At 40.4% G+C, this 27,345-nt stretch overlaps 1 protein-coding gene across 1 annotated transcript; it reads left to right on the forward strand.

Annotated features, from left to right (window-relative positions):
* The first annotated feature begins 795 nt into the window (after window positions 1-795).
* PLRG1 (pleiotropic regulator 1) lies at window positions 796-23,284 on the forward strand. Its single transcript, XM_075930100.2, has 15 exons — window positions 796-952; window positions 2,327-2,433; window positions 4,512-4,654; window positions 8,059-8,112; window positions 9,712-9,805; window positions 10,843-10,933; window positions 11,174-11,275; window positions 13,324-13,416; window positions 14,229-14,378; window positions 14,472-14,573; window positions 15,765-15,867; window positions 17,707-17,815; window positions 19,309-19,448; window positions 21,074-21,267; window positions 23,083-23,284. Exons 1-15 carry the CDS (start codon window positions 944-946, stop codon window positions 23,140-23,142), a joined length of 1,551 nt encoding a protein of 516 aa, XP_075786215.1. The 5' UTR covers window positions 796-943; the 3' UTR covers window positions 23,143-23,284.
* Window positions 23,285-27,345: the final 4,061 nt, after the last annotated feature.

The raw sequence follows: 27,345 nt of genomic DNA on the forward strand, positions 1-27,345 counted from the left end.
GGGTGGAATGGAGGCGAGGAGGGAGCAGAGCAGGGTGGTGTGGGTGCAGCAAAGCAGTGGTGGGGCTTCCGGAAAGGGTGGGGTGGGCTCCACACACTACCTTCCACATCCTAATGACTTAACCAACGGAGGTGCTAATTGTTTTTATCAGCCTCTTGTAACTTGAACAATCTGTTCACTGTCATTTTTCTCTTTTTCTTCCTCCCTTTTCCCTTATTTATTCTTGGCTCTGGACTTTTATTGGATCTATTGCAGGCATCTAAAGAAGTGTGTTGTACCCACAGAAACTCATGATACCATCTACATATTTTGTTAAGTCTTTAAGGTGCTACTAGACTATTTGTTTTGATTAAGTTTTACCCAATTTAGAGACAGCTCTGCTGTGCTCAGGCCACAGGCAGGGGGGTGGTGATGAGCCTGGCCACCAGTGCCTGCAAAGCTGCTGAAGGTAATTTGGGGGGTACCCTTGCAGCTGTGCATTTTGCAGACTGGTAGCCTTGCGGGGTGCTGAGAGCTACTCAACCAAACGATAAAGCCTGTATAGAGCCCCCCCCCCCCGGCATCCTCACGCCAGCACCTAGCGCCGCGCATCTTTTGCAGGGAGCCAGAAACACTTCATCCTTCCGCAGCTCTCAGCGCCCCCGGCACCTCCCCCCGCTGCACTGGGCATCGGGGGGGGGGGGGAGGAATCGAACCCCCGGCTCCCAAAGCAGCGCGAGCCGCCTCCGCCGGGGAGGGGCCGGGCCTCCCACGCCCGTTAGGTCCGTTGCTCCTCCCGCCTTCTTCCTAGTGCCTCCCGCCCCCTCAGCGCTACAGTGCCGCGCGTGTGCGCGCGCATGTCTCAGCGCGTCAGTTCCGGGGCAGCCGGGCAGGCGCCGGAAGTAGTTCCATAGGAGAGCGGACCCGACAGCGCGGCCGGTTTCCTGCTGGGGGAGCGGGCACCATGGTGGAGGTGAGAGACCGGCCCCGCCCCCGCAACTCCAGCACCCGGGCCCGGGGCTTGCCGTTGCCGGAGCGAGGAGCTCGCGGCCTGAACAACGCGCGCACGCGGGGGGGACGCGGGGGGATTTCGGCCTCCCCTGTGTCAGCGATTAGCTCCGCGCCGCGTTCCCGATACGCCCCCTGCGGGGTCTGTGCCCTCGGGACGGGGACGGGGGGAGCCGCGTTCCTGCAGAAAAGGTTTTAAACCTGCGGGAAAGGTGTCGCCGTCTCTGCCGCTTGGCGGTAACGTGAGCACCCTCCTGCCGCCCTGTCAGCCCTAAACCCGACAGCCGCTCCCCGGCACTGGGCCTCTGCTGGCTTTACCAAGGGGCTTGACCAGTAGCAAAGGGTATGGCGCGGCGTAGGGGACTGTTGATTACCCTCCCTCCCCATGTGTCTCACCAAAATTTTAATTGCTAAATGGGATGTCCCCTCCCCCGCAGCCAGTATTTGCCCCTGTGGTGCTGCGTTTATATGGAGGTCTGGCAGGTAAAACTGGACAGAAAACCACCAGACTAATTTCTTTTATTATCTGATTACATGGCCTGTTAGGTGCCATAGATCTCAAAGTACTTTACAAAAGCAAGTGGCATTAGCATCAAACAATAGGAATTGCAGTACTCAGTCAGACCAGACCAGCAGATTATCTTGTTAATTATGTTTTAAAATTATATTTAGGCTCTGTAGAACTATAATTTTGTTATACCAATTAGTAATATCCATTTTCATTTGTAAGCTTTTTCCAATTTTTAGAATTTAAATGTTCATGCTTCTTGGAAACTATTGATGGAGGCTCAGACTATTGAATGACAATAGATGTTGATTCAAAAAGTTAAAAGTTTGATAACTGTTCAAACACAAATTGTCAACCTCACATGTCAAAATATAGGAAATAAATATCCTTCAATCACTCAACAATAAATTCTTGAGTAGCTTTTTTCTTCTCCTGACTCACTTGCTTTATTGGCTATTTATAAAAATGTAGCAAGTGTAAATAAAAACCTTTTTTGTTTGTCTTCATTAAATTCACTTATGTGCCTACAGTTGGAAATAAAATGTTGATCAAAGTTTTGTCCTGCTAGATTTTTTTTCTCACAGTATCCCATGAAAGGAAAAAATAATTAAGTGGTGATTTAAGTTTGAGGATGGGGAAAATGAAACTGTCTCTTACACCAAATTATAGTTTTTACCACTCAAGCACCACTGCATACACTAAACTGAGTTCGTTTCTTACATATGGAAGACAAGAATCATTAATTTTCTTGGTAGTTTTCAGGCTTTTCATTGAATTATCATATATATAATTAAACCATATATATAATTAAATGTATCTCCTCTGCTGCAGGAGGTGCAAAAACACTCTGTGCACACATTAGTGTTCAGATCCTTGAAGAGAACTCATGATATGTTTGTGGCTGATAATGGAAAGCCTATACCATTGGATGATGTAAGGTAAGAACAACTATCATAAAATTATTGGTATGTCTAAAAACATTAATGTGAGGCCCTCCTTTGCAACTGTTTCCAGTTTCTTTGCTTTCATTTAATTTTTTTGTATTTGGTCCAGTTTAGATTTCATTATAAACTAAAAATTAATTTTGGAAACTATATTTGGTGCTTCTAAAATAAAATACTGATTCTGGGGACAGGCAACTGCTGTTGGAAATTGACATTTAGTAGTCCAGAAACTGACAAGAATGTCATTTTCAGTCAGCCATTGTTGTAGCTCCCAAGGTCTGTAGCTCTCAGGCGGCCCTCCCTGAAGACCACCCTGCCCAATGATCTCAGGGCTTCCAGATTACTAGCCAGCAGCTAGTCAGAGTCCGGAAGCTGAGAGATTCTTGATCCCAGGGCAGTCTTCATGGTGAGGCTGTCCTAGATACACAGAGTGTGGAAGTCAGTATCAGGACTTCCAGGCTCCTAGCTTCATAGCAGGGAGTCTTGAAATCCAGGCTGAAGCTAAGGTTCCCAGGGCTTATAGATTCTCTGCTGTGGAGCTAGGAGTCTTATCTTCTGAAAGCCTGTCTGGTTGGGTTGGGAGCTTGCAAGGCTGACTGACTGGCTGTCAGTTCAGTGGCAAGGACTTTAATAGCTTTGTCGTAGAGCAGTGGTCCCCAACGCGGTGCCCGCGGGCGCCATGGCACCCGCTGGGGCATTCGTGTGCGTCTGCCAACAACTTGGGCTGGCCCTGCCCCCGGTGCACTGGAGGCCCTGGCCCGCGACATGCACCGGCGCTGGGTGCGCGGCGCTCGGGCGGCCCCAGCCCTGGGGCACGTGCGGGCGCTCGGGCACGCGGTACTCGAGCAGCGCTGGTGCCAGCTCCAGGCGCGTGGCTTGGGTGGCAGCGCCAGCCCCGGGCCCACGGCACAAAGCGCTTGGGCAGCCCCAGCCCCGGCCCTAGGGCACACACCGGCACCGGGTGCAAGGGCATCCCAGTCCCCTGACGTGCCCCAGGACGCGCGGCCCCGCCCCCGGGCGCCTGGCGCGTGAGTGGCCCCCACCTCCCGGGCGCCCAGCGCGTGAGTGGCCCCACCTCCCGGGCGCCCCGGAGCCTCTAAAGGTTGGGGACCACTGTCGTAGAGGGATTGCCATGGAAATGTGAACTAGGGATGTAAAATCCCGTTTAGTTGATTAACTGTAATGTGTAACTGATTAACCTATTAAAGGTGAGGCTGCCAGGGGACTGCTTTAGCCTGTTTGTGGACTCCCCCACCCCTGACGTGGACAGAGGCTGGTCTGGGCAGTCTGGAGTGCCCCATCTGAAACAGCCCCCCTATGCGCAGTGGGCGGGGAGCAGCTCCAACCCTCACTGGTTAACCAAAACCAGTAAGCCTCACCCATTAACCCGTTAACAATTAAGCCCTGGAAACCTGGAATCTCTGGCTCTGGGGCAGCCTGTGCAATGCAACTGCCGTGAATTTGTACACCGAGGGAGCTTAGGGTTCCCAGCAGCTACCATGAATTAATAGAACCTGGTTCACTTTTGTAATTTGTTTCTGGTTGGACAAAATTGTTTCATTAGAAAATTTCTTTCCAGCTCTAGTTGTCCTCCAAATCAGATAGTGTATGTTCAAACTCTTTGGCAAAACTGCTCTCTGGTAATAGTAAAAGGAAAATACAGGTTGAACCTCTCTAGTCAGTGACCTCAGGACCTGACCAGTGCCAAACAGCAGGAGGTCAATGTTGTCTAGCAGCATTACCAGCACTTCCATTTTTTACTGGGCTCTTAGAAGACATTTAGGGGTGATTTAGAGCTGTATAACAGCACAGAACACAGAGAGCCAGGACTGGAGATTGTAATCAAACTTTCTGGGACCACAGGAAACTTGACCTCGCCCATGATAAGTTAACATCCCACCTAACTAAAATCATGCCAAACCATAGATGTTGCTGGACCATAGTGTGCCGGAGAGGTTCAACCTGTATTAGCATAACTAAATGTGTGCTTTAAAATTTCTTTGTAAATCTTATTTTTAAATGAATAATAGATTACAAAATCAAGTTTTAATATATTTTATTTTTTTAAACAGCCACAAATTAAAGATGTCAATCAAACTTCGCACAGATTATGGTTCTGTCCTACACATGCCTATTCTGAAGGAAAATTTTAGAGAGAAGGGTTCTCCAGATGCAGGGGATCCTTATGGACATAAACAATATCCTGCAAATCAAGGTCAGTGTGCCTTTTCTTGTTATCTGAAATTAAATTTCAAGATCGCTGTGATTAGGGATGTAAAAGGTTAGCTAGTTGGTAAGCCTTAGGCTTACCAGAATGCTTATTGGGTAACCATTTGGATGGCCAGCCCCATAAGGCAAGAGCAACCTTAGCTGTATTGGACTGGCTGGCTGGACCCCAGCAGTGTTAGAGGAGCAGGCGGGACCCTGGTCATGCCAGAGTGGCCCGGAGTGGGGTAGGGAAGAGCAAGCAGGACACCAGCTGCCGGCCTGCCAATGGTTAAGTGGTTAATGCTATAATTTTAATAGTTTAACCAGTTAACTATTTTAACAGATATTTACATCTCCTAGCAGAGAAATAATTGGAAGAAAAACATCAGTTTTTCATTGTTTTGTGTTCTACTGGAATATGCCCATACAGCATAAGTTATTTGGAAGAGGGAAGATCTTTTTCAGAATTTAATGTGTGATACGATGTTATACAAATGAAAAGGTTCAATATGGGTGTTTTCATGTAAGTGGCAAAGAAAGAATAAGATCTGTCATGTTCTTCTAGTTTATCACTGATGGTAAAGAAGATGGGAAGTTTTGGTTAGGAATGATACAGAACTTTTTCAACTGCCTTTAGATATGTAGGTATCTAATAAAACTCTTCTAGAGGCACATGACATGTTCCTTGAGATTTTTTTAAACTTCTCAGTGACCCTTTCTACTGTAGCTCTTCTCTCAAAAGTGCCTCATATATTCATACTCTAGTTGAGATTTTCTTTTCAAAAGATTTTGCCTTCTGAGAGAGAGATAGATGGTGAGAGAAGCTGATGTGGTGAGGATTCTTTTAACAACACAAAGAAAAAGTAAATTGTATTCCCCTTCTTTCCTCCCCCTCCCTTTTCTAATCTCATGCTAATTTCATTCTTAGCTTAATAACTTGATTAATTCTTTTCTAAAAATCACAAATATGCACTTGTTTGGTAACAGAATCCTTTTTTCTGAGTTTCTCTAACATATCCTTGTCTGTTTGAAAATATACTTTTTAGTTAGTATTTTTGTGAGGGACTAGAGCAGTGGTCTCCAACCTTTTTAAGCATGAGATCACTTTTTGAATTTAAGTGCAGTCCAAAATCTACCTCAAGTATAAATATCCTTGCCCCACCTCCTTTCTGCCCCTTCTCTGAAGCCCTGCCCCTGCTCACTCCATTCTCCCTCTCTTGCCCATCCTGACTCACTTTCATTAGGCTGGGACAGAGGGTTGGGGTGCAGGCTTTGGTCTTGGATTAAGGGACCTGAAGTGTGAGAGGGACTCTGAGCTGCTCATGGGGCAGGCAGTTGAGATGTAAGGGGGGTTTCAAGTGCAGGTTCTGGGATGGTGATTGGATGCAGGGATGCTTAGTGCTAGGGCAGGGCCTAGGGCTGTGGGGGGGGGGGGAGATTAATGACTGAGGTAGAGATATAGGATGTGGGTTCCAGCTGGGCCCTGCTTACCTCAGGTGGCTCCTGGTTGGTGATGCAGTGGGGCTAAGGCAGGCTCACCCCTGGATCACTCCCTAAAGCAGCCAGCAAACTCCATCCCAAGTTCTGTTGTGCCCCCTTCTCTGCTTTGTGGAGATAAAATACAGAGTAGGGGGGCAGAGGTACCTTGAGATCAGCATCCCTCCTTTCCCTCCCCTGCCCTGCACAGAAAGCAGGAGGCTCCCCGGGGGAGGGGTAGCTCCAAGGCAAAGGGCAAGAGATATGCAGCAGTAGGGAGAAGTGCAGCTGAAGTACTGGCACTTGATAGCCTCTTGGCCAAACTAGTCAGGATCACCTTCCAGAGGCTCCAAGATCTACCAGTAGATCCCGATCTACTGGTTGGCGACCGCTAGACTAGAGTGTTCCTGAAGCCAAGTTATTGCTGGTGCTAGCAGTAGCATCAGCAACGGTGCTTTTTGTGATCAATGCTAGATATCTTCCTTAAAGAGCGGAGGCTATAAGAAAAAGGAAAATAGAAAACCCTCAGGTACGATAGGGTGTGTCTACGCAGCAGAGCTTAACTCGAAATAAGCTATGCAAATTGAGCTATGTCAATTGCTTAGCTTATTTCAAAATAGTTTATTTCGAAATTGGGAGTGTCTACACAGCACTTACTTCGAAGCAGGGATATAAATACTAGTCAACTGTCTGATAAGCAAATTCTTATTGGATAGTTGGTAGGGATGTTAAATGTCGGTTAATTGAATAGTCGAGTAACCTCAATAATTCTTATCAGTTAGTCAACTAGTCTATAGTCTCTGGGAGCTGGGCTGGCAGCCAGTGAGCTCCAGCCTCACTCCTGAGGAGCCCCCTGCCACTCCATGCTGCTGCCTCTCTATCAGAGGCAGTAAGTTCAGGGTGCCAGGTGAGACCTGGTCTGCAAGGGGAGCCAGTTTAAAAACCAGCTCCCCTCACTGACCAGTTGCTTGTCACCCTGTGCTGCTACCTCTAATAAAGAGGCAGCAGCACGGGTTAGCAGCAGCCCCTGTCTAGGGGGGGTCTGAGCTCCCAGACCTGGTACAAGCTGAAACTGAGCTGGGCTTCCTGCCCACCTCGTAATACACTTTAAATGCAGAACCACAGATGGGGTCGGTCCCGGACCCGTTTAAAACCAGAACTGAGCCAGATTACTGGCCAACCTACTAAAAAATGTACTGGCAACTGGGAGCGGTGGATGCATGTAGTCTAATAGCATTAACCTATAAACTTTTGCTTATTGGTTAATCAACTACACTATTACATCCCTATCAGAAAGAAGCAGCAAGGTGGGGAAGAAAAGGGAGTACTTCAAAGCTGCAGCACCACATGCAGCCTGGGGCCAGATAGGGTGTCCCCAGGCTGCACGCTGCATTTCAAAGCAGGCTCTCCGCTGGTGTTTCAAAGCGGCAGCGCCGCATGGAGCCTAGGTCAGCGGGAGAGTCCCCAGCTAACCCTGGGCTCCACACAGCAGCGCTTTCTCCTTTGAAGGGTTGTCACACTACAGCTGTTGTCACACTTCAAAGGCGAAGGCACTCTATTGACTAATCAAATAGTTGGTGCAAAAGTGCATCGACTATTCGATTAGTTAATTGCTTGATATTTAACATCCCTGTTTCAAAATAGAGCACTCTTCCTCTGACTTTCCTTATTCCTCGTACAATGAGATTTATAGGAGCTGGAGTAAAGTCTTCCAGCTTGACAGTATTTCAACATTATTTTGAAATAATTGCCTACTGTGTAGATGTGGCCTAAATTATTTTGAAATAATGTTGCTGTATAGATGTACCCTTCATGTTACAAATTAGATGTGATGGCCATTTTCTCTGGTGCTGATATCTTATGATTTTTAGTAATTGCTCAAGTTAGTGTTTACAACAAAAAGCAATAATCAAGAAAAAAAAATCTATTTTCTAGGACAGGAACTTGAATATTTGATAACAGGTACACATCCATATCCAGCTGGTCCTGGTAAGTAAAATTTTATATTAAATTATTTATGCTTTTCAAGCACAAATTATATAAAAATTATTTAAAAAAACCCAGGAAATTCAGAGTTTTTGTTGATGATCTAGACAACTGCTGGTTAGGTTTCATTTCATCTGTGCATTATATTGATTAAACGTGTTTCATTGAATTAAACCTTTCTGACTGTCTATATTAGAAGAAAGTTGTGGAAAAATAGGTGCATCTAAAATATATCCTACTTTGGATATCTACAGGAGGCCTCAACTATATTAACTTCAGTAGTTGGAGTTTTTCTTGATTCAGGTCTGTAGGTTGATACCCATGTTTTTACAGTTTAAATGGAATTTATCAGAAATACTATTAACTATACTTTCCTAATTACATTACGTTATCAAAATATATGCTATAGGCAAAATTGAAATTGTCATGTTGGTATAGAAAAAGTAGAATTTCATTTGAATACAGGTAGTCTCCGGGTTACGTACAAGATAGGGACCGTAGGTTTGTTCTTAAATTGAATTTGTATGTAAGTCGGAACTGGCGTCCAGATTCAGTCGCTGTTGAAACTGACCAGCAGCGGTTGAATCGGACACGCCTGCTGGGTTGATCTGGTAGCGCCGACCCTCGGCGCTGTGGGACCAACCCGGCAGCCCCCCAGTTGCTCTACCCCAGGCGTCGGCGAGAAAAGCCTGGTCTGCTGTGGGGGGCGCAGCTAGTGCGCCCCTCTTCCCCCCCCCCCCCCCCCAGCAGACCAGGGAGACGCGGAGCGGCTTTTCTCGCCACAAAGGACGCAGGCGGCGGGAACACGGCGCATATCGGTGGTCCCACCGCCCGCATCCTCCGCGGTGAGAAAAGCTGCTCTGCATCTCCCTGGTCTGCTGGGGGGAAGTGCCCCCCGCACCGTCAGAGGCGGCGACAGTGGGGAAGGCACCTCGCACTAGCTGTGCCCCCTCCCCTCCCCTGTCGTAACTAGGGGTCCGACTTAAGTCGGACTGACATAACCCGGGGACTGCCTGTACTACCTTAGTATCCAGTACTTAAAACATATGATAAGAGACGTGGAAAAATTCCCTAGCCTTGTGCAAAACCAAAATAAAAACATTTTGAACTGGTATGCTTTAAGGGAAGGGAACAGACTGTCTGAGACCTGCTGGACTGTGGGCTGAATGCGGCCCGGCCCACAAGACACATTTTTCCTTCCCCTGATTTATGTAATTGTGGGTTTTCTGGTTGTCACTTCAGCAACTTCTCCTGAAAACAATTTCCATCCATGTTGGGCTCAGTGTTCCTTAGTGTCTGGGAGAAGGAGTGTGCATACTTTCTCTATGTAGACATTTCTTGCCGGTTGTAATAGAACCACACCATTTGCACTGCCATTCAAGTCTTGTATATGTCTCTGTATGGTGTTGAGTTACAGGGTAAAGGGTTTGAACTAAAATGAACAATAACCTTGTTTTATTTAGCTTTGCAATATTCTTATTTAGCTGTGTCAATGAATGAACAAGATTTCTTTGTTTCCAAAATATTCAGTTTTATGCAAAAGTGATATAGAAAAATATTAATAAATTTCTGAGCAGATTTTTGTATACTTTCTTTTACAAGGTGTGGCTCTGACAGCTGACACTAAAATCCAGAGAATGCCCAGTGAATCAGCTGCTCAGTCGTTAGCTGTAGCCCTTCCTCCTTCTCAGTCCAGGTATTGCGAAGTTATTTTCTTAAACTTCTTTTATATAATCTGTAAGAAGGTAAAAAGTGTAATATGGTTTAACAACAAAAGAATCTTTCTTCAGACAAAAACACCTTCAAGTGGTATGCTTTTCTTTTTAAAGCAATAAATAAAATTCCTAACATTTTCTTGGAAATTACAAAATAAGATTGCTATTTGCAATTAAACATCTGATTACTAGAGAATATGCTCATTGAAAAATTAATGTAACCCAAGCAATCTTAACTTTTTTTCTACTGGTAATCAGATTATATTCTTAGCATTCCACCTAACACTTTCTTTAAAATTAAGAATTTGTTTTGTGGTTGATTAGATGAATTTTATTTGGATGGGATGCTAAAATTATAGAACCCCAGAGTAGCACAGTGAGGAAGAATGTGGATGTCTTTAACTGCATTTGTATATATTTTGCTTTTTCTTAAGCAGAACCTTAACTTGGAGTGGCCAAGCTTTTTTATGCTTATGGGTTTTAGAGAAAAGTGTAGTGTTCTTAACATCATGATGATGATAATTGTTTTGGTGGTTGGAAAGACACTAAAGTAGAAGCCTCAGGGTTAGTCTGTACTGGATAAACTTAAAAAACAACAAATAGTCTGGTAGCACTTTATAGACCAGTGTTTCTTAAACTATTTAAGACGGAGGAACACCAAACCATAATTTTTTTATGAGGAATACCAAGCAGAATACTTAGCTTCTTCTGATCTTGCAAATGGCCTTTAGCAGATTTCTTGTGTTACAGCTCTTAACTATTACCTCTATACTAAATCTACCCATTAATATATTAACGAATTAATCTAAATCAACACAACCATATTATTAGCATGATAGGCAATTAACTTGATAGGCTACATAATCTCCAATTTGTAAGAATCCACAAGCTGGGCAGAGATCTTCAGAAAAAAGAAGATTCTTGAATACAAATATTTTGAATATTTTACAGCTTTTAATTTAACTTTTAAATGTGGCACATTTTTTATTCATTGTTTAGAATTTTTTTTTCTATCCAGGTTAGAGGCAAATCGTACTGCTGCAGGTGTGGGTGATATTTACAGACATGCTGGGATTTCAGACCGCACACAGCCTCCTGGTTTATCAATGGTGAGAGTCTTATAATACATATCACTTCTAATATTGGTATGGTAATCTTTTACTGAGTTGGGCCCTAATTCTGCAATTAGCTCCATGCAGCAATCTTGATAGAAAAACTCACCAAAATGTGAGAGGCCTTGAGGGGGAAAAAGCATCCTCAAGGCTTTGAAAGGGAGTGCAAGAAACTCCAGAGTTGAGTGGAGAGTGTTTGTAAAATAATGTAATTGTAACCTTCTGTTCAATTTATAGGCTATGATGGAAGCAGGGGGGAACAAAAATTCTGCACTGATTGCAAAGAAAGCTCCAACAATGCCTAAACCCCAATGGCACCCACCATGGAAACTGTACAGAGTAAGTTGAGAATATGCACACAATAAAAAGGAGTATAACATTTTCTGTAGATAAACTAAAGCCCATACCATTTAAAGTTTTCCTTATCTTATGCCAAAAAAGGAATTAATCAACTTAAAAGTCAAGCCTTTGGCTGAAATGTGAGTGTCCCTTCTGCCTCTTCTACGTTTCACCTGAAAAGAGAAATTAGAATAAAATATGTGAAGGGTTTTTTCCATTTTGTTTACTTTGTACATTTGGCAGCACATTTTTTATAATTACCTTTTTCCCTCTTGTTTGTGTAGGTCTTTCACTTTAACAATGGTGAGAGAAAAACTTAGAGTGACTCCTAGTCAAGATACAACTTCTAAACTTCTTTAAGTTTTTAAAATAGACTAGATTTCAAGTGGATAACCCTGCAGTTGCTGTTCTAACAGTGTTAAAAATAATAATGAAATACAAGCATCCAATACAATTTTTAAATACAGCAATATTGGAGAACTTTTCAGTAAATCTGACCATTTTTTTCTAACTGAATACTGTCTGAACACTACTGAATTGTCACTTCATTTAGAACTGCTTGACTTGTATATGCTTGAGTTCATTCTAAATATTGCATTGATGTTAATTTGTTGCCTTTATTTTATTCTCTCAGATGACACCAGTCTTTTTAAGTTATCACCAGTGTATTTAAATACCTTGTGAAATGAGTATGATATGGCAAAATAAGCTTAAAGAGAAAAACATTCTAAAGGTTTCTGGTAGAAAAAATAAACTGATAGCAATGAAACACTCCCTTTAGATGTAAACATTTCCTTTAAGTAATGTGCACATGATATGAAACTCAAGTAGCTTTCAACTGTGGTCAGAGAAATGGTCTAGTTACTGAAGAAAGATCAGACTTCTTTATGTGAGACTGGAAAATCTCAGCAATGCTAAGTTACCAGAGGAGTACTTTGTTAGCACCGTTCCACTTGTATAGTGCCTTTCTATGTACACTTGACATTTGTAAATACTTACTGAAGATTTATTAGCCATGAAACCCATAGTTAATCTAAAAATAAGTCTTTTTGAAAGCCAGCTAAGCACAAAGGAATATGTAAAGAGTGTGATGTAAGATTAGTTCTGCAGCAGTTCAGTTATAAAAATTAAGAGGCAAATTTCATTTTAATGGGTGCATCTGAGTAAAAAATGGAAACAAGTAAATAATAGTGGGAACAGTTTAATGAGGAAAACAGAACTTTAGAGAAAAGATGGTGGAAGGCTCAGTAAGATAGTCTTCAGCTTCTGCTCAGTCAGGGCCAGCACTGGCTGTTACAACCCAAAAAGGGCGCAAGGCTGTATAATGTGCATTGAACTCATCTGTACAGGGGAGCCTTGCTTGAGTTCAGTTTGTTTTAGCACTCTGGCCCTGATTCACTACTACACTTGAGCTGCACTCTGATATAACAGAGAGTAGAAGTTGCAGAAAATAGAATGTGGTTTCCAGATTCAGTGCTGCCTAGAAAATAGAGCAACAGGATGATGAGGTGTAATGAAGCTATACAGGCAGTCCTCAGGTTACGTACAAGATAGTGCAGGGTCCTTCAACACCTCTCTCCTCTCAGATTTACTTCCCGGCTATGACTGCTTAATCAGCTGATGGTAACATCCTTCTGCAGATATTGTTGAATGAGTACAGGAAGTTCATTTACAACTGTATGGGAATGTAGAAGAAATGCAGCCAAGTCATGGTCCTTGCCTTAGGAATCTAAATAGCAATCTATAATAATGTCTTACCTGTTATGAATCAGTGACTTATAAGTGAAGGTCTCTCTTTCATTACAAATTCCCTGAGCTATCCAGTTTTTCATATTTTGACGCTTACATGCCCATTCTTCTGAAAATTTTGCTTCTATTTCAGCCAATATTTAACTGTTTTCCGAATCAAATTTTAGATATCTGATTTCATTGTTAAGCATTAAATTTCTTATGTTAATATTGTTGGAAAATCAAAAGTAGAATGAACAGTTATATTGTTAAATGTACATTTATTTTGGTTCAGAGGGCTTTTATTATTATTTCTAAAGGTTATCAGTGGTCACTTGGGCTGGGTGAGATGTATTGCAGTTGAACCAGGAAATCAATGGTTTGTTACTGGCTCTGCTGACAGAACTATAAAGGTAAGTAGTAGAGGGAAGGATTGGCAAATGATGGTCCTCGTTTAACTTTTCATTTTCACTTGCTTCTTAAATATGTTTTCCAATGTTAGAAATGGTTTCTTTGTTATCGTGCAGTAAGCTATAAAACATGTCTTCTTTCAATATCCAGTCACTCATCCTGTTCTGGAGAATTACTTCCTGTCTAAGATTTGATTCACCCCACATTCCAAAATTAGAATTAACATTAATATTGAACACTCTCGATCATTTATACTCAGACCTCAGCAGCTTAGGAGTAAATTAGCAATCAACATTATTCAGAAAAGTGACAGTATAGTAGAATCATTGCTTCACTTGCTGTTTTTGTAGATATAATAATTATTCTCAGCAAAATGACCAAGTATTATTATTTTATCAACTACAATTGGTTAATAACATAATAAAAGCATCCTAATTGGTTAAAAATGTAGATTGGTTAAGGATTCATGTTGCACTCACTGCCCAGGCTGAGGAAATTAATAATCCGACCAGTAGACCAATTTGGGGTTGGATCCTGGTCATGTGCCATGGGAGGCATGGCACATATGCTAAAATACCACAATATTTTAGGATCATGCTGGAAAGAACCACAAATTAAAGAGCCATTTGCAGCTCATGAGTCTCAGTCTGAGTACCAGTGCTCAAGACCACGAGATGCTAATGTGATAAACATTTATACACTAATTTAGTTCTTAAACCTATTGGTTTTAATTATACATTATAGAGTTTCATAGGCTATAACTATATAATGTGTGGTATCTGGTTAACTTAGAAATATTTATCTGTCAATACAGATCTGGGACCTTGCTAGTGGCAAATTAAAATTGTCTTTGACGGGCCACATTAGTACTGTACGAGGGGTGATAGTAAGTGGAAGAAGTCCATACCTCTTCTCTTGTGGAGAAGATAAACAGGTGAAGTGCTGGGATCTTGAATATAATAAGGTAAGTTTAGACTTCTTTGGTCAAGGCACAATGAATGAAAGATTGTCCTTTTAAATATCGTAATAGTTAACTAAAGTCTGCTTATCCATCTAGGTTATTAGGCACTATCATGGACACTTAAGTGCAGTCTATGGTTTGGACTTGCATCCAACAATAGATGTGCTAGTAACATGTAGCAGAGATTCAACTGCACGAGTAAGTATAACAGTGAGATTTAACTTTGTTACATGTCCACTTTTATAATTAAAAAACCTATAAGCATACAAAGATTAAAATGTAAGTAGGCAACTTGTGCTATTTTCATGAACATCTTTGCCAAAAATGCCACACCTTTTGTACCTTTACTTACTGCATTAAGTCCCTGTTCTGTCAGGCAGAAGCCTGAGTGAAAACCGGAAGTTAAAAGGTCAACACACTTGGATCTGACAGTCCAATGAATGAACAAATTTCAGTATGGAGAGCTCTCCACCAAGAGCGTTATGCCTCCAGGTCCCAGACATTTAAATCTGGGAATTTTATACTCAAGATTAGCATAGGAGCTCAGAATTCCTACAGTGGCTCATGAAGAGAAGGATTGTTTTGGTGGTCAGGATCCAAATCATGGCAGCCTTTATAGCGTAACATTGAAGCCTTAAATTGGGCTCAACAGTGGCAAGGCTAGTGGCATTTTAAGGAAACATGTTTTCTATATTTCTTGTATCTGAGGCTAATAAGAAAGATCACTTAGATATTTAAGAACCTTTATTCATTAAAGTTATTGACCTAAGAGGGTAAGTACAGCTTTATGGTCACTGGCTTTAAATAAAATTGTCCTAATTTCCTTAGAGTAGCCCAATTTGCTGAAGCATGGGATGAACTAAGGTCTATGGCAGGTGTGGGGAACCTTTTTTGGGTCAGGGGCCGATGACCCACAGAAAAACCATTTGGGGCTGCGCACAAGGGAGAAGTCCCCCCAAAAAACCCAACCCTCACTGAGGGGGCCCCGACTGAGAAGGAGAAAGACTCGCCTCACATTTTCCTCATATACCAAACCCTAGGGGAACCCAGGCTAGTAGATTTTGTGTGTGCCATTCCTATAGTAGGGGAAGCCCTCAGCCTTGGGGGCTGGATCCAGGCAAGCTGGAGGCTGCATCTGGCCCCCCAGGCCTGAGGTTTCATTCTCTGGTCTAAGGTAAGGATGTCTTTTAGAATACATTGAATGGCAGCTTTTTCAAATGTTTTCTCCAGCTTGCATAGTTCTGTGGTGAATTTTTAAGACAAGTTTATAGCATAAGCATGGTAGTTTCATTTATCAAGGTTGTGGCACATAATCTATGCAGTCAGTGATAGGACCAAAAAGATGGACGTACATTTTCTTGACTAATTGAACTTACTGTGCTCTCATAGATTTGGGATGTGAGGACAAAAGCCAGTGTGCATACATTAGCGGGACACACAAATGCAGTGGCAACAGTGAAGTGCCAAGCTGCGGAACCACAGATTATTACAGGTACATGTTGTTTCCTAGATGGAACTACTCAGAATTGCTAATTGTGCATATAACTCCTCTGAATAAGCACATGTGCATATTGCTGTTACTTTAATTGAGTAATCCCAATTCATCACATTTATTTTTCCCATTTGCTGTGTCTTGTATTAAATCAATTTATAAGCTGTTGGAGGCAAGTAAGGATCATTACTGTGACATTTATACAATGCTCAGATTTGGAACTAATGTAATCTATACTATTATAAAAGGAGAATGGTTCGTCACGCCATCTGTCACAGAAAACATTTGAGAAGATTTGAGACGTTTCTGGGGGCAGGCAGGCCCCCAGTCCCACCACAACCCTACCCCCTCTGCTTAGGCCCCGCTCCACACCACAGGGAGGGAAGGAGAATCAGCGCTCTAAGCAAGCATGTGCGCCCCCCTCCACAGTCACAGGGAGGGGAAGAGCATGTGGATGCCCTCATATCCACCAAGCAGCAGGGAGGGAATAGGATGCATGGCCTGATCCACTCTACCCCTGGGAACAGCAGGGAGGGAGGAGGCCCTGCAGCCCAAGTCTGTCCCAGCCTCCCCGCTCCCAGGAACAGTGGGGATGGAGGATGCTACGTGTACCTCTACCATCACAACGGGATGGTTAATGCTAGTATGGGTCCCATATGAAGAGAGATTAAAAAGACTTGGACTTTTCATCTTAGAAAAGAGGAGAGTAAGGGGGAATATGATAGAGGTGTATAAAATCATGATTGGTGTGGAAAAAATGAATAAGTAAAAATTATTTGCTTATTCCCACAATATAAGAACTAAGGGTCACCAAATGAAACTAATAGGCAGCAGGTTTAAAAACGAACAAAAGAAAATGTTTCTTCACTCAGCGCACAGTCAGCCTCTGGAACTCCTTGCCAGAGGATGTGGTGAAGGCTAGGACTTTAACAGGGTTAAAAAAAGAGCTAGATAGATTCATGGAGGTTAGGTCCATCAATGGCTATTAGCTAGGATGGGTAGGAATGGTGTCCCTAGCCTCTGTTTGTCTGGAAATGGGTCACAGGGGAAAGTTCACGTGAGGATTACCTGTTGTTTTCCTTCCTTCTGTGGCATCTGGTATTGGCCACTGTCGGCAGACAGAATACTGGTCTAGATGGACTGTTGGTCTGACCCAGTTTGGCTGTTCTTATGTTCTTAAATAGGAAATAATACAGAATAACTGCTACATGAATGCAAAAGTAAGGTTGTGTTAAAGCACATATCAGTTAATGCAGAAGTAAGGATTCTGATAGTAATATTGCACAATGCGTAATTCCAGTACTTGTTGGCCTATTAATAATGTGCCTAATAATATGTTGTATGTATTATTCAATGGAAACTTTACTTTCTGCACTTCCAGAGTCGTCTTGTTCTTAAATATTCTCAATTTTTTTCATTTAATATATAAAACATTTGCGTGGTTCTTTTCATGTATGTCAATTTAAATGTAAATAAAGAATTTCAGATTGTACAATTAAGAGTAAAAATGATGTCAACCCCATATATAGTCAAAATCCATTATGACAACTTGCCTTCCTTTCTAGTTTAAAACTAGATAAAATAATCATTCTTTCTTTTAAACATTTATAATGGTTCTGTAGACTGTTAAAAGGCAGTATGTTTTACTTAAGAGGTGGTTGCATATTAATATACAACTAAAAATCAGTATATTTAGTTAGTATGTTAAGCACTTGAGGATTAAAGGACTTGTTTTTATTTATTAGCAACTTCTGTATATGAGATTTGGTTGTCCAAATGAAAGTTGGTAGTGTTTATCTATCGTATACTGTTCTTTATTGTTGTTTTTTTAAATCACAGGAAGCCATGATACTACAATACGACTGTGGGATTTAGTGGCAGGAAAAACTCGTGTCACTTTGACAAATCACAAGAAATCTGTAAGAGCAGTTGTACTGCATCCAAGGCAGTAAGTTTTCCTCATTCTTTCATTCCTTTAGTTTGTATTAGAAATGTTGTAGAACATTAGTTTTATATGTAATGCCCAGTCCAGCAAATGAAGAGTTAAAAAATATGTACACAAAAAGAAACCATTACAATTAAGTTATCTAAGACATTGTCTACACTTATTAGGAGTTTGGCCCTGTGGGGATCGATCCCCTAGGGGTCAATTTAGCGGGTCTAGTAAAGACCTGCTATATCAACGGCTGGTTGTACTCTTGTCGACTCTGGTACTCCATCAAGAAGTGTGGGAGTCAAAGGGAGAGTTCCTCCCATTGACTCCACATAGCAGAAATGCTGTTATAACGCAAACTAGGGTTCATCAACTCCAGCTGCACTATTCATGCAGCTGGTTCAACATTGCCCCCTAGTGTTGACCTGGCTTGAGAAGCATTTGTTAACAACACCAGTTCAATTCTACTGGGGTTAGTGTTGTGGAGCTCTAGTGTAGATTCTTGAGCACCAGGGATAGATGATATTGTGCTTACAACCCATGGCACTAGGACTCCCAGTAATAATGAAGCTGAATCTGAATTAAAAGAAAATGGGAAGATTTTGCAAATTCTCTTTTGTACACAAGTCTGGAAATGAGATGGTTGTTGGGTTCAGTATCCTGTCTGCATATGCCAGTATCAGATACTTCTGAGGCAGGTACAAAAAAGCCAGGTACTAGATAGCTTCAGGGGGTAGCCAGCTTAGTTTGTACAGGATAAACTTAGAAAACAACAAATGGTCTGGTAGCACTTTATAGACTTGCTACCAGACCATCTGTTGTTATTTAGGTAGTAGATAGTTATGGAATAATCTGTCTACAGAAAGTTTCTTGTTTATCTCTGTCAGTTAGCGGGGGCACATGCATTGAAGTGTAATTCTAATAAAGACCAGAGAAATGGGAAGCAAAGCCGGGGAGCACACGGGCAGCGGACAGCCCAGACGCACCACGGCTGTCCCGCTGCCGGCGTCCTCAGAGGCTTTGCTCCCCGTTTCCCTGGTCTGCTGGAGACTAACAGACCAGGGAGATGGGGAGCAAAGCAGAGCAAAACACTAGCCAATTTAAATGTGGGGTGCTGTAAAAGCTAATATTCCTGTGTTCTTATTGAGTATTACTGTTCCTTTGAAACATTTATCATTTTTAATGCATACCTGAAAACAAAACAAACAAAAATACCTCCCCTAAGTTATATAATGCAATTAATAAAGTTAAAAAAAAATCAAAACAGCAGAATTACATAACTGACATTTGCACTCTTAGAATGTAATGCATATAAATATAAAAGTTTGTTTTTATAAACTGGTTGTTTCAGATAACGTGATTTAGTGATAAAAGTAATTTTGGAAATAACATTCAACGTCTGCTATATACAATTGCAGCTTCAATAGTTATATGCTACACTGAAATGAATTCTTAATATAATGATCTGATTTAATTATATTTTACCTCTCTTTTTTACTTTGTTCCAGTTATACATTTGCATCTGGTTCTCCAGATAACATTAAACAGTGGAAGTTCCCAGATGGAAATTTCATTCAAAACCTTTCTGGTCATAATGCTATAATCAACACATTGGCTGTGAATGCTGATGGAGTGTTGGTATCAGGAGGTAAAATTTAAATGGCTTGATTATTCTTTGTGTATGCTTTTAAGCCTAAATCCCTAGTCAAATATGCAGCCTAAGTAGATTGGCTAACTAGCCCCCAAGAGCAAGAAGAGGAGTCTTGTCTTTTCACCAGCCCTCCATTGGCTGCAGTGGAGTGTCTGCAGTCATTCTGTGAACCCCCACTATACTCTGAATCTGAAGTAGGCACTGACTTTTTAATATGTCACCACAAGATGAATACATCTAAGCAGTGTGTGTGTGTGTGTGTGTGTGTGTGTGTGTGTGTGTGTGTGTGTGTGTGTGTGTGTGTGTGTGTGTGTGTGTGTGTGTGTTTTCAAATTCCTTGAATCTATTTCCCTTTTTTGAAACTACCTCCCAGGAAATTTTACAAATAGTATATTAAGTTAAATGCTGAATACTTCCTAACTAGACTAGATTTGCTCTGGAAGTCATTGAGATACAAGCCACTTTTTAGAGGAGAATCATCAAACAACTAAATGTTGGTTATTGTCATACTTAGTGCAGTGGTAAGCACAAGACTAAAGATTTGTAATAAAAATTAGAGTACTTGGGGTAAAGACTGCTAAATATGTTTAGGTCAGTTTATTCTGATTGTTTTTAAAATTTCAGTGTGTGCTTTCTTTTTAAATATAATTTAAATCTGTATTTGTCACTATAAATAATAGTTCATAACCTTCAGCATTTATGCAAATAGCGTGGGTAAAAGCTTTTAAAATTGGTTCTTTTTTATTTAATTCTAGGTGATTTTGAAGGATAAATTTTGCAAGGACATTGTTAGGAGTATTTGTACTGGTTTTAGTATAAAACAGGGCTGCTCTTATTCTGTAGGCTGCCCTTTTGAAATAGCTGAAACTTACGGAGAAACTAATTTCTTTCCACAGATCAAAATTGCTGCTCTAGACAGAACTAAATGTTAAAGACTTTTTTAAAAAGTGGGCTGTACAGAACAGGTTTTCTTGAAAATCAGTATACAGTCTGCCACAATTTTAAAGAAACTGATGCTGAAATAAGAAACATTAATGTTTAAAGGCATACCTTAGAAAACACACTTCCTGAAATGTCTAGATTCCAGGTCTGGTATTTGTGCACAAATTAAACATCATTTGACTTAGGAGACACATTTATCATAACTGAAATAGTGCTTTGATATAAACTTTTTCCAAACATGGAGATCAGATCCTTGGAAATACCCTTAAAATTATGCTACAGGCAGTGATTGGCTCTGGTTTAATCTGAAAGAGCTTCTATAAACTTTACACTTATGCGAGGTAATAGACCCTGTAATGTTTCTAATTAATTCATGATTGAATTAAGAAATGCCATTCAATCGGTAATGTCATATACTACCAAGTGGGGAATTGAAGTTCAAGATTCCAGCACTATCTGTTCTGTAGCCCTCCCTCTTTGTCAGGAAGGGAACTAGGAATCCAAGAGGAAATGGGGGAACCTATTGAGGTGCAATAAACTATTCTAATTGAGTATTTTTGTCTAACCAGTTCAAATCAGGGGATTTCCTCATGCATTAGTCAAAAGTCCAGAATACTGTTCTTACAGAAAGTTGACAGAAATGGATTGACTGAAGTACTGAATTTATTTCTCTTTTTTAGCTGATAATGGCACTATGCATCTTTGGGACTGGAGAACTGGGTATAATTTCCAGAGAGTACATGCAGCTGTACAGCCTGGTTCTTTGGACAGTGAATCAGGAATATTTGCTTGTGCATTTGACCAGTCGGAAAGCAGATTGCTCACTGCGGAAGCTGATAAAACCATAAAAGTGTACAGAGAAGATGATACTGCGGTATGCTGAAATGTCTTAATTGCATTTTCCTGAAGTCCACAGTTCCTATACAAAATTAATATAAAGCATTAGGTTAACAGTCAAGATTTCTGCAGAACTGTTTTATTCAGGCTAAGGTCACAACATTTATATCAGAGAGCAAAATAGTAGTTTGTCTAATATGTGGAGGACAGGATTTAGTTTTTGCACTAGTGATTACCTGTTAACTATTGTTGTACCTCTCTGGTCTGGCTCCCTCAGGACCTCACTGATCCTAAAAGAGGGAATTTGCTGGACCAAGGGAGGTCCCCTGCCACAGCCCCTCAGCCCTCTACCCCTTCCTACTTACTGACTAATTCCACCCCTGCTGAGCTGCCTGCTAGCATTTCCCGGACCTGGTCCACTCCAGACCCACTGCTGGTTGAGCTGTCATGATCCTGGCCGGGTGGCACGCCACCCCATCCAGACTACGAGGCTGTCCACACCCCAACCGGATTGTCACAGCCCCCGCCAGTTTGCTGTGGTCCCAGCCCCACATCGCCCAAGTGACCTGTGGCCCAGGCACCGCTGCTGAGCAGGTTGCCCCAACCCCAATGCTAATCGGACTGTCGTGGCCTTGGGCCCGCTACCGCCAACCCCCTGGGCTCCCGGCTGTTGGCCCTCCTGCCTTGGGCCTCTTTTGTCCAGGAACATGCGTAGTCCTGCCAGACCATGGATAGTGCCAGACCAGAGTCCTGGTTTAGGGAGATGCACTCTATAGAAAGCTTGTCTAAAGGAGGTTCATCTATTCAAATACAAATGTCCCCTTGTGATATAGGGGATATCCCATTACAAAAGGAGTATGCATTGCTAACTGAGGCCAATGTAATGGTATGCCTCATTGTAATCACAATTTAAAAGGGATATATTTCTCTTCTTTATGCAATTCCTATAAAGTAGTTTATAAGGCAAGCTGACTGGCATCTAGTGTAGACAGCTTATTTTTGAAGTATTGCACTATTAAAAATTGTGAGTACATCAAGGAATGGGATCAGTTACTGTATAGTCATTCTATATAATAAGTGTATGTAGTGCTTGGGATCTAATAATAATTTTTGGATTTTCGGATCCAGTAGGCACTACTATAATACAAATAATATTAGATAAGACTATTGTTATATAATGTTACTGACATGGAAGATTTTAAAAGTGCTTCACAAATAATAAATTAGCATCCATTTCTTTGAGGTAACTTTAAACATTGGGTAAATGAGGCACAGAGTTTAAAGAACTTGCCTAAAGTCATACTGCATGTCTGTTGCAGAACTGAGAGTAGAGCCCAACTCTTCTGACTCTGTCCTGTACCTGATCATCAGAACATTCTTCTTAACACTCCATTGACCTCTCAAGATGTTGTTCTCCTACCAAAAAAATTCACAAAAACAAGATTTGTCTAGGATTTCCAAGGATGGGAGAGGGAGGAAAAACAAAATTAATGGGTATATGAAGCCACTGAGCATTCTAAATTAAAATTCTATCTACAGCAAATATATAAATGTTTCAGTATTATAAAGATATGAATATTGTGTACCTATGAAATGTATAGTTATATGCAGGGCTTGATAAACGGCGCTAAAACCTACTCGCCAGCCCTGCACTATGCATGCGCAAGACCCGCATTGCGCATGCGCGCGCTGCTGGTGAATGGGGTGACCAGCTGAAATCTACTCGCCCATGAGTAGATTCAGTGATTTGTCGAGCCCTGGTTATATGTGTAAACTAATTATAGCTTAGTTTACAGTTAATATACTTTTGCTACAATTTCAGACTTTATTTTTTGTTACTTTTTATTTCCAGACTGAAGAAACTCATCCTGTCAGCTGGAAACCAGAAATTATCAAGAGAAAGCGATTTTAATGATGCAACATCTGCGTAGTTATGCTATCATTTTAATTTGGCCTTCCTAAGAGCATTGTGCTCTGTATCGAACTGTAGAGCAGTAACTCAGCTAAAGTCATTGCTGTTTCACCTTGTTTTACAATAAATTTTGTTTCTATTAGGGTTTGTCTTTTATTTAAACAATCCCAGGAAATCAACTATAGCTGTTAACTGTTTGACTTTTTTGAGCATGTGTAGTTCATGAATAGAATAGATGTGCAGGTTATTATGTTGTTATATATTCATTGAGTGCAAGAGCTGTGAAGATATTTTGTCAAATTATTTTTTTCTGGAAGACACTCATTTGACTCCAAGAACCTAATGACAGGCTTATACACAGAGGTCATTCTACAGGATTTTTCTTAGCAAATGACATTTTTAGATTTTTAAAGCAGTATTATTTATCCCTTATTACTGTTAAGTTACTCTGTCACTGAATAATAAAACCATCAAGGAGGAGGCAGGACTGTATGATATTAATATCCTTTGCTTCATGAACATGAGCCATTGAGTATTGACAGAGATGATACTATTTGCTGAAATTGAGTTTAAAGTCAATTTTTTCCATTAGAAAAACTTTTACTTTGTTCTTAAAATTTGGATAGTAAGGTGTGAAAGTAAAATCTGTTAGGACCTTTATGGTCAATATTTTGTAGTTCTATTTTTAAAGGATCATTGTCAAGATGTTAGGTCCAAATGATTATATTTGGTCTTTATCAGTTATCAAAATCATACATAAGTCATCTTATAAAACTTTTAAAACCATTCTTTCAGTGCTAAAATTCTTCTGAACTATATTTGGAGGCTGTAAATCATATTTTAATGTTATCAACTATTGCCAGTAGTTGAATATTAACAACTTATCGTTGTTGCCAACCTGGCTTTGATATTTAAAGCTGTGAACTAATGGTGTAAAGCTGCCAGTTCTTGGAGCCACTAGTTTAAAGAATTTTTAGTTTTGGGTCATTTTTAATGCAAGTAAGTTAACATTATAAGGGTATTTAATGCCTCCTAAAAAATTTTAGAAGGAACAAAGTCTTGTATACATCCTTTGTCGAATACTTTTAAGTAACAATAATAGATTTGACAGCGTCCTTTTAAAACACTCCTTGCATTTTGGTATATTTCCTGAAGTGTTATGCCCATTTTGTATGACGTTTTAGACATATAATTGCAATAACTTTGTTTAATGGGCATACATGTTTCTTCTTGAAAAGAAGATGCACTAATACAAAAATCTGAAATGCTGCCAATATTACATTTTGGGATAAAGAAGCTTTGAAAATAAGTGATCATTTCATTTTTGAAGGGACACTTCCAACTCTTAATTTTTTTTAAATGTATTTTTGATAGTTTTCTGATTCTTTAAAAAAAAGCTTCAGCCTCTTTTTGCTCCCTTTTCTCTATGCATAAAACCTTGCCTGCAGTCTCTTGCCTGTGCTGGTAAACACACCTTGCAAATTTGAAAAGAGTCTGCATGTGGACTCCCCTCAGATTAGTGGATGTATAGTCATTTCATTCTTGTAGATAAGGTGCGAAAATACATTCTACTAATCAACAAATAATACATCTAATTCTACAGACAATTTGGTTCCTTGTAAAACATATTAACAGAGTATTAATATGTAAAATGGTTACATACATGTCACTTTTATCAATGACACATCAAAATGACACTTTTCATTATTTAAATATTCTTCAAGTGGAATCCTGATTTAAAAGATTAAAAATGAGTGGTTCTGTGGCATCTTAGAGACTAGCCAAAATATATAGAATCAAGAGCTTTTGTGGGCAGAACCCAATTCTGTATATTTTGGTTAGTCTCTAAGGTGCCACAGACCACTTGTTTTTAAAGTTATAGACTAACATGGCTATGCGCATGAGATTTTTTTTTTTTAAAGATTTAAGTAATTGCAAAGATTCAGATGCATGTTGCTGCTCATCAAATTTACTGACAATTAGGCTAGTAGGCACCATACTATTTAAGTTGATATTATTTCATGAGTAATAAAGTGGTGGCACTCTTGAACAGTTGTTGGCCATTACAACCTCAGTTATATGGAAAATGTATTGTATTCTTGTGTATTGTATTTCTGTAAATTTATTATGACCACAAACTCTTTTGCATCCCTGAAATTCACAAGTTTGTCATGTGTTGCAGAGTGTTCAGTTTGGGAACAGAGCCCTCTGTAGAGAAACTGAATAGGGAGAAATAATTCCGCCCCAAAAAATCTTAGACTAATGTTGAAATATCTTAATCGCCTTTATCAGTATACATACATTTGAAGTACAAAGGTGAAAAATTAGAGACGTGGCTTCATGACCTCTTGCGTGTTCTTCTGAGTTAGCTCCTTCGTTAATATCTTCTGTCATTGCACTATTGTTCTACTTTGTGAAGATGGATGAATATTCCACAGCAGAATCTATGCTTCTCACATGCTGTCTGGCAGAACCCCCGTAGAGTGAGGCAGCACTAAAGAGTTAGGGTCATTCCCTCCTTGCAGCAGAGCATGTACATCATTGCCATTAACTCACATAGGTTTGGTTTCCAAATTAAGAGGTATGTGGTCAGTACTGTTTGGCCTTACAGTTTCCTTTCTGGTACTAATTCCACTCTCCTTGCTTTCTTAACATTTAGCCTGAGTTAAATTTCTTACCAGCAGTTTCATTTTTTTTCTATTAGTTTTTTCAGTAGTGTGAATATCATTATACCTGCTTTATTTCTAATCAATTATACTTTAATATTCTTTAACAATTATCTTTAATCAAGGGGTAGATTAATTCATTTTTCAATATTATGTTATTGAAAGGTTAGTTTAATAATTAGCTATATACAATTGTGATTTTTCTTCCCTATAGATGTACAGTGAATATTTTAGACTTGTACATCTAAATAAATAATAAGGTAATGGGCCACACAAGAAAATCGGACTCTTAGCTTAATTTTCATGTTGCTGCAATATTATGCCACAGTTTCTGTCACCGTAATTTTTCACCGGAATCTAATCTGATACATGGATAATTATTGCTTCTGTGTGTGTGTGTGTGTGTGTGTGTGTGTATGTATATATAGTAAAATATACCCATTTCTACCCAGAAAGTTTTGTTTTTTACTGTACATAATTATAGAAAAGTTAGGGAAACTATTTCTGATTGTAACATAACTGCAAAATTGGTAAGGGTGATAAGGTTATAAAATTGCATTTTGCTGTCCAGTAAAGTATACCGTGTTAATTAAAGAGCATTAGAAAGTTGTCATTTGAGGGCATTCTGAAGCCTGGAGAAGATGATTATGTAGTTTGCCTCTTAACAGCATACAAAAATAAGCCTTTAATCTTTTTTTGTCCAGTCCTCTAGAAATAAAATTGCTATGCCTAACTTTTAAGTGACAGCAATTTAATCACTAATAAAATTTTAAATACAAAATGATTCTAGTCATTTTTTCATATTCAGTTTGTGGTTCTGGTATGATAATACAACAAAACAAATGTAGTCAGCGAGTGAAAGTAACTCAAGATAAAACAGTGAGTAGCATCACTTACTGTTGGCTTACTTTAGTACAGCAAGAATATTTTACCTGATTATGTGTAACAGAGGGTTGAGAAGGCTGGGTTCCTCTGTTGTCAGCTGATTCAACCTTGTGTGAAGGTGCAGTAGAATTAATGTGGAGTTAACAGGTGGATCCCACTAGCCTCAGTTGAGGTTGAAGCCTCTCTGAAGGAGATAAATAGGGCCTGGGATATAGAAGTCTTCATCCAGAACCTGAGAACAACCAAGCTTGTGGAGAAAGCTTAGGGTAATTACCTGGTTTTTGGCTGTGGTTTAAGTTACCAATAAAAGGATGGGGATATGTTTGTGGTGCTGTTATTGCACAGATCTGATGAGATCCTGATTACACTAAAATCAATGAGAGTTTTGTCATTGACTTCAGTGGAGCCAGGAATTCGCCCAGAGGGTAGGCTCAGAATGCTACCTACTTCATATTATATATGTGAAACACTTTAGTGTCTTATGTCAGGATTTTCAAGAATGGATGCCTAAAATTAGGCTACTGAATCCATATGTGGATACTGACATCAGAGTCCTAATTTTTTCATAATTGCTGGACAAGTCTCCTGGACTCAAAGAAACAAAAAACCAAGCACACATTTGAGAGTATATATGTGTACACACAGTCCAGTG

Source organism: Pelodiscus sinensis, chromosome 4, assembly GCF_052426305.1.
Source record: "Pelodiscus sinensis isolate ZL-2025 chromosome 4, ASM5242630v1, whole genome shotgun sequence".
In the NCBI taxonomy this organism is placed as follows: Eukaryota; Metazoa; Chordata; order Testudines; family Trionychidae; genus Pelodiscus; species Pelodiscus sinensis.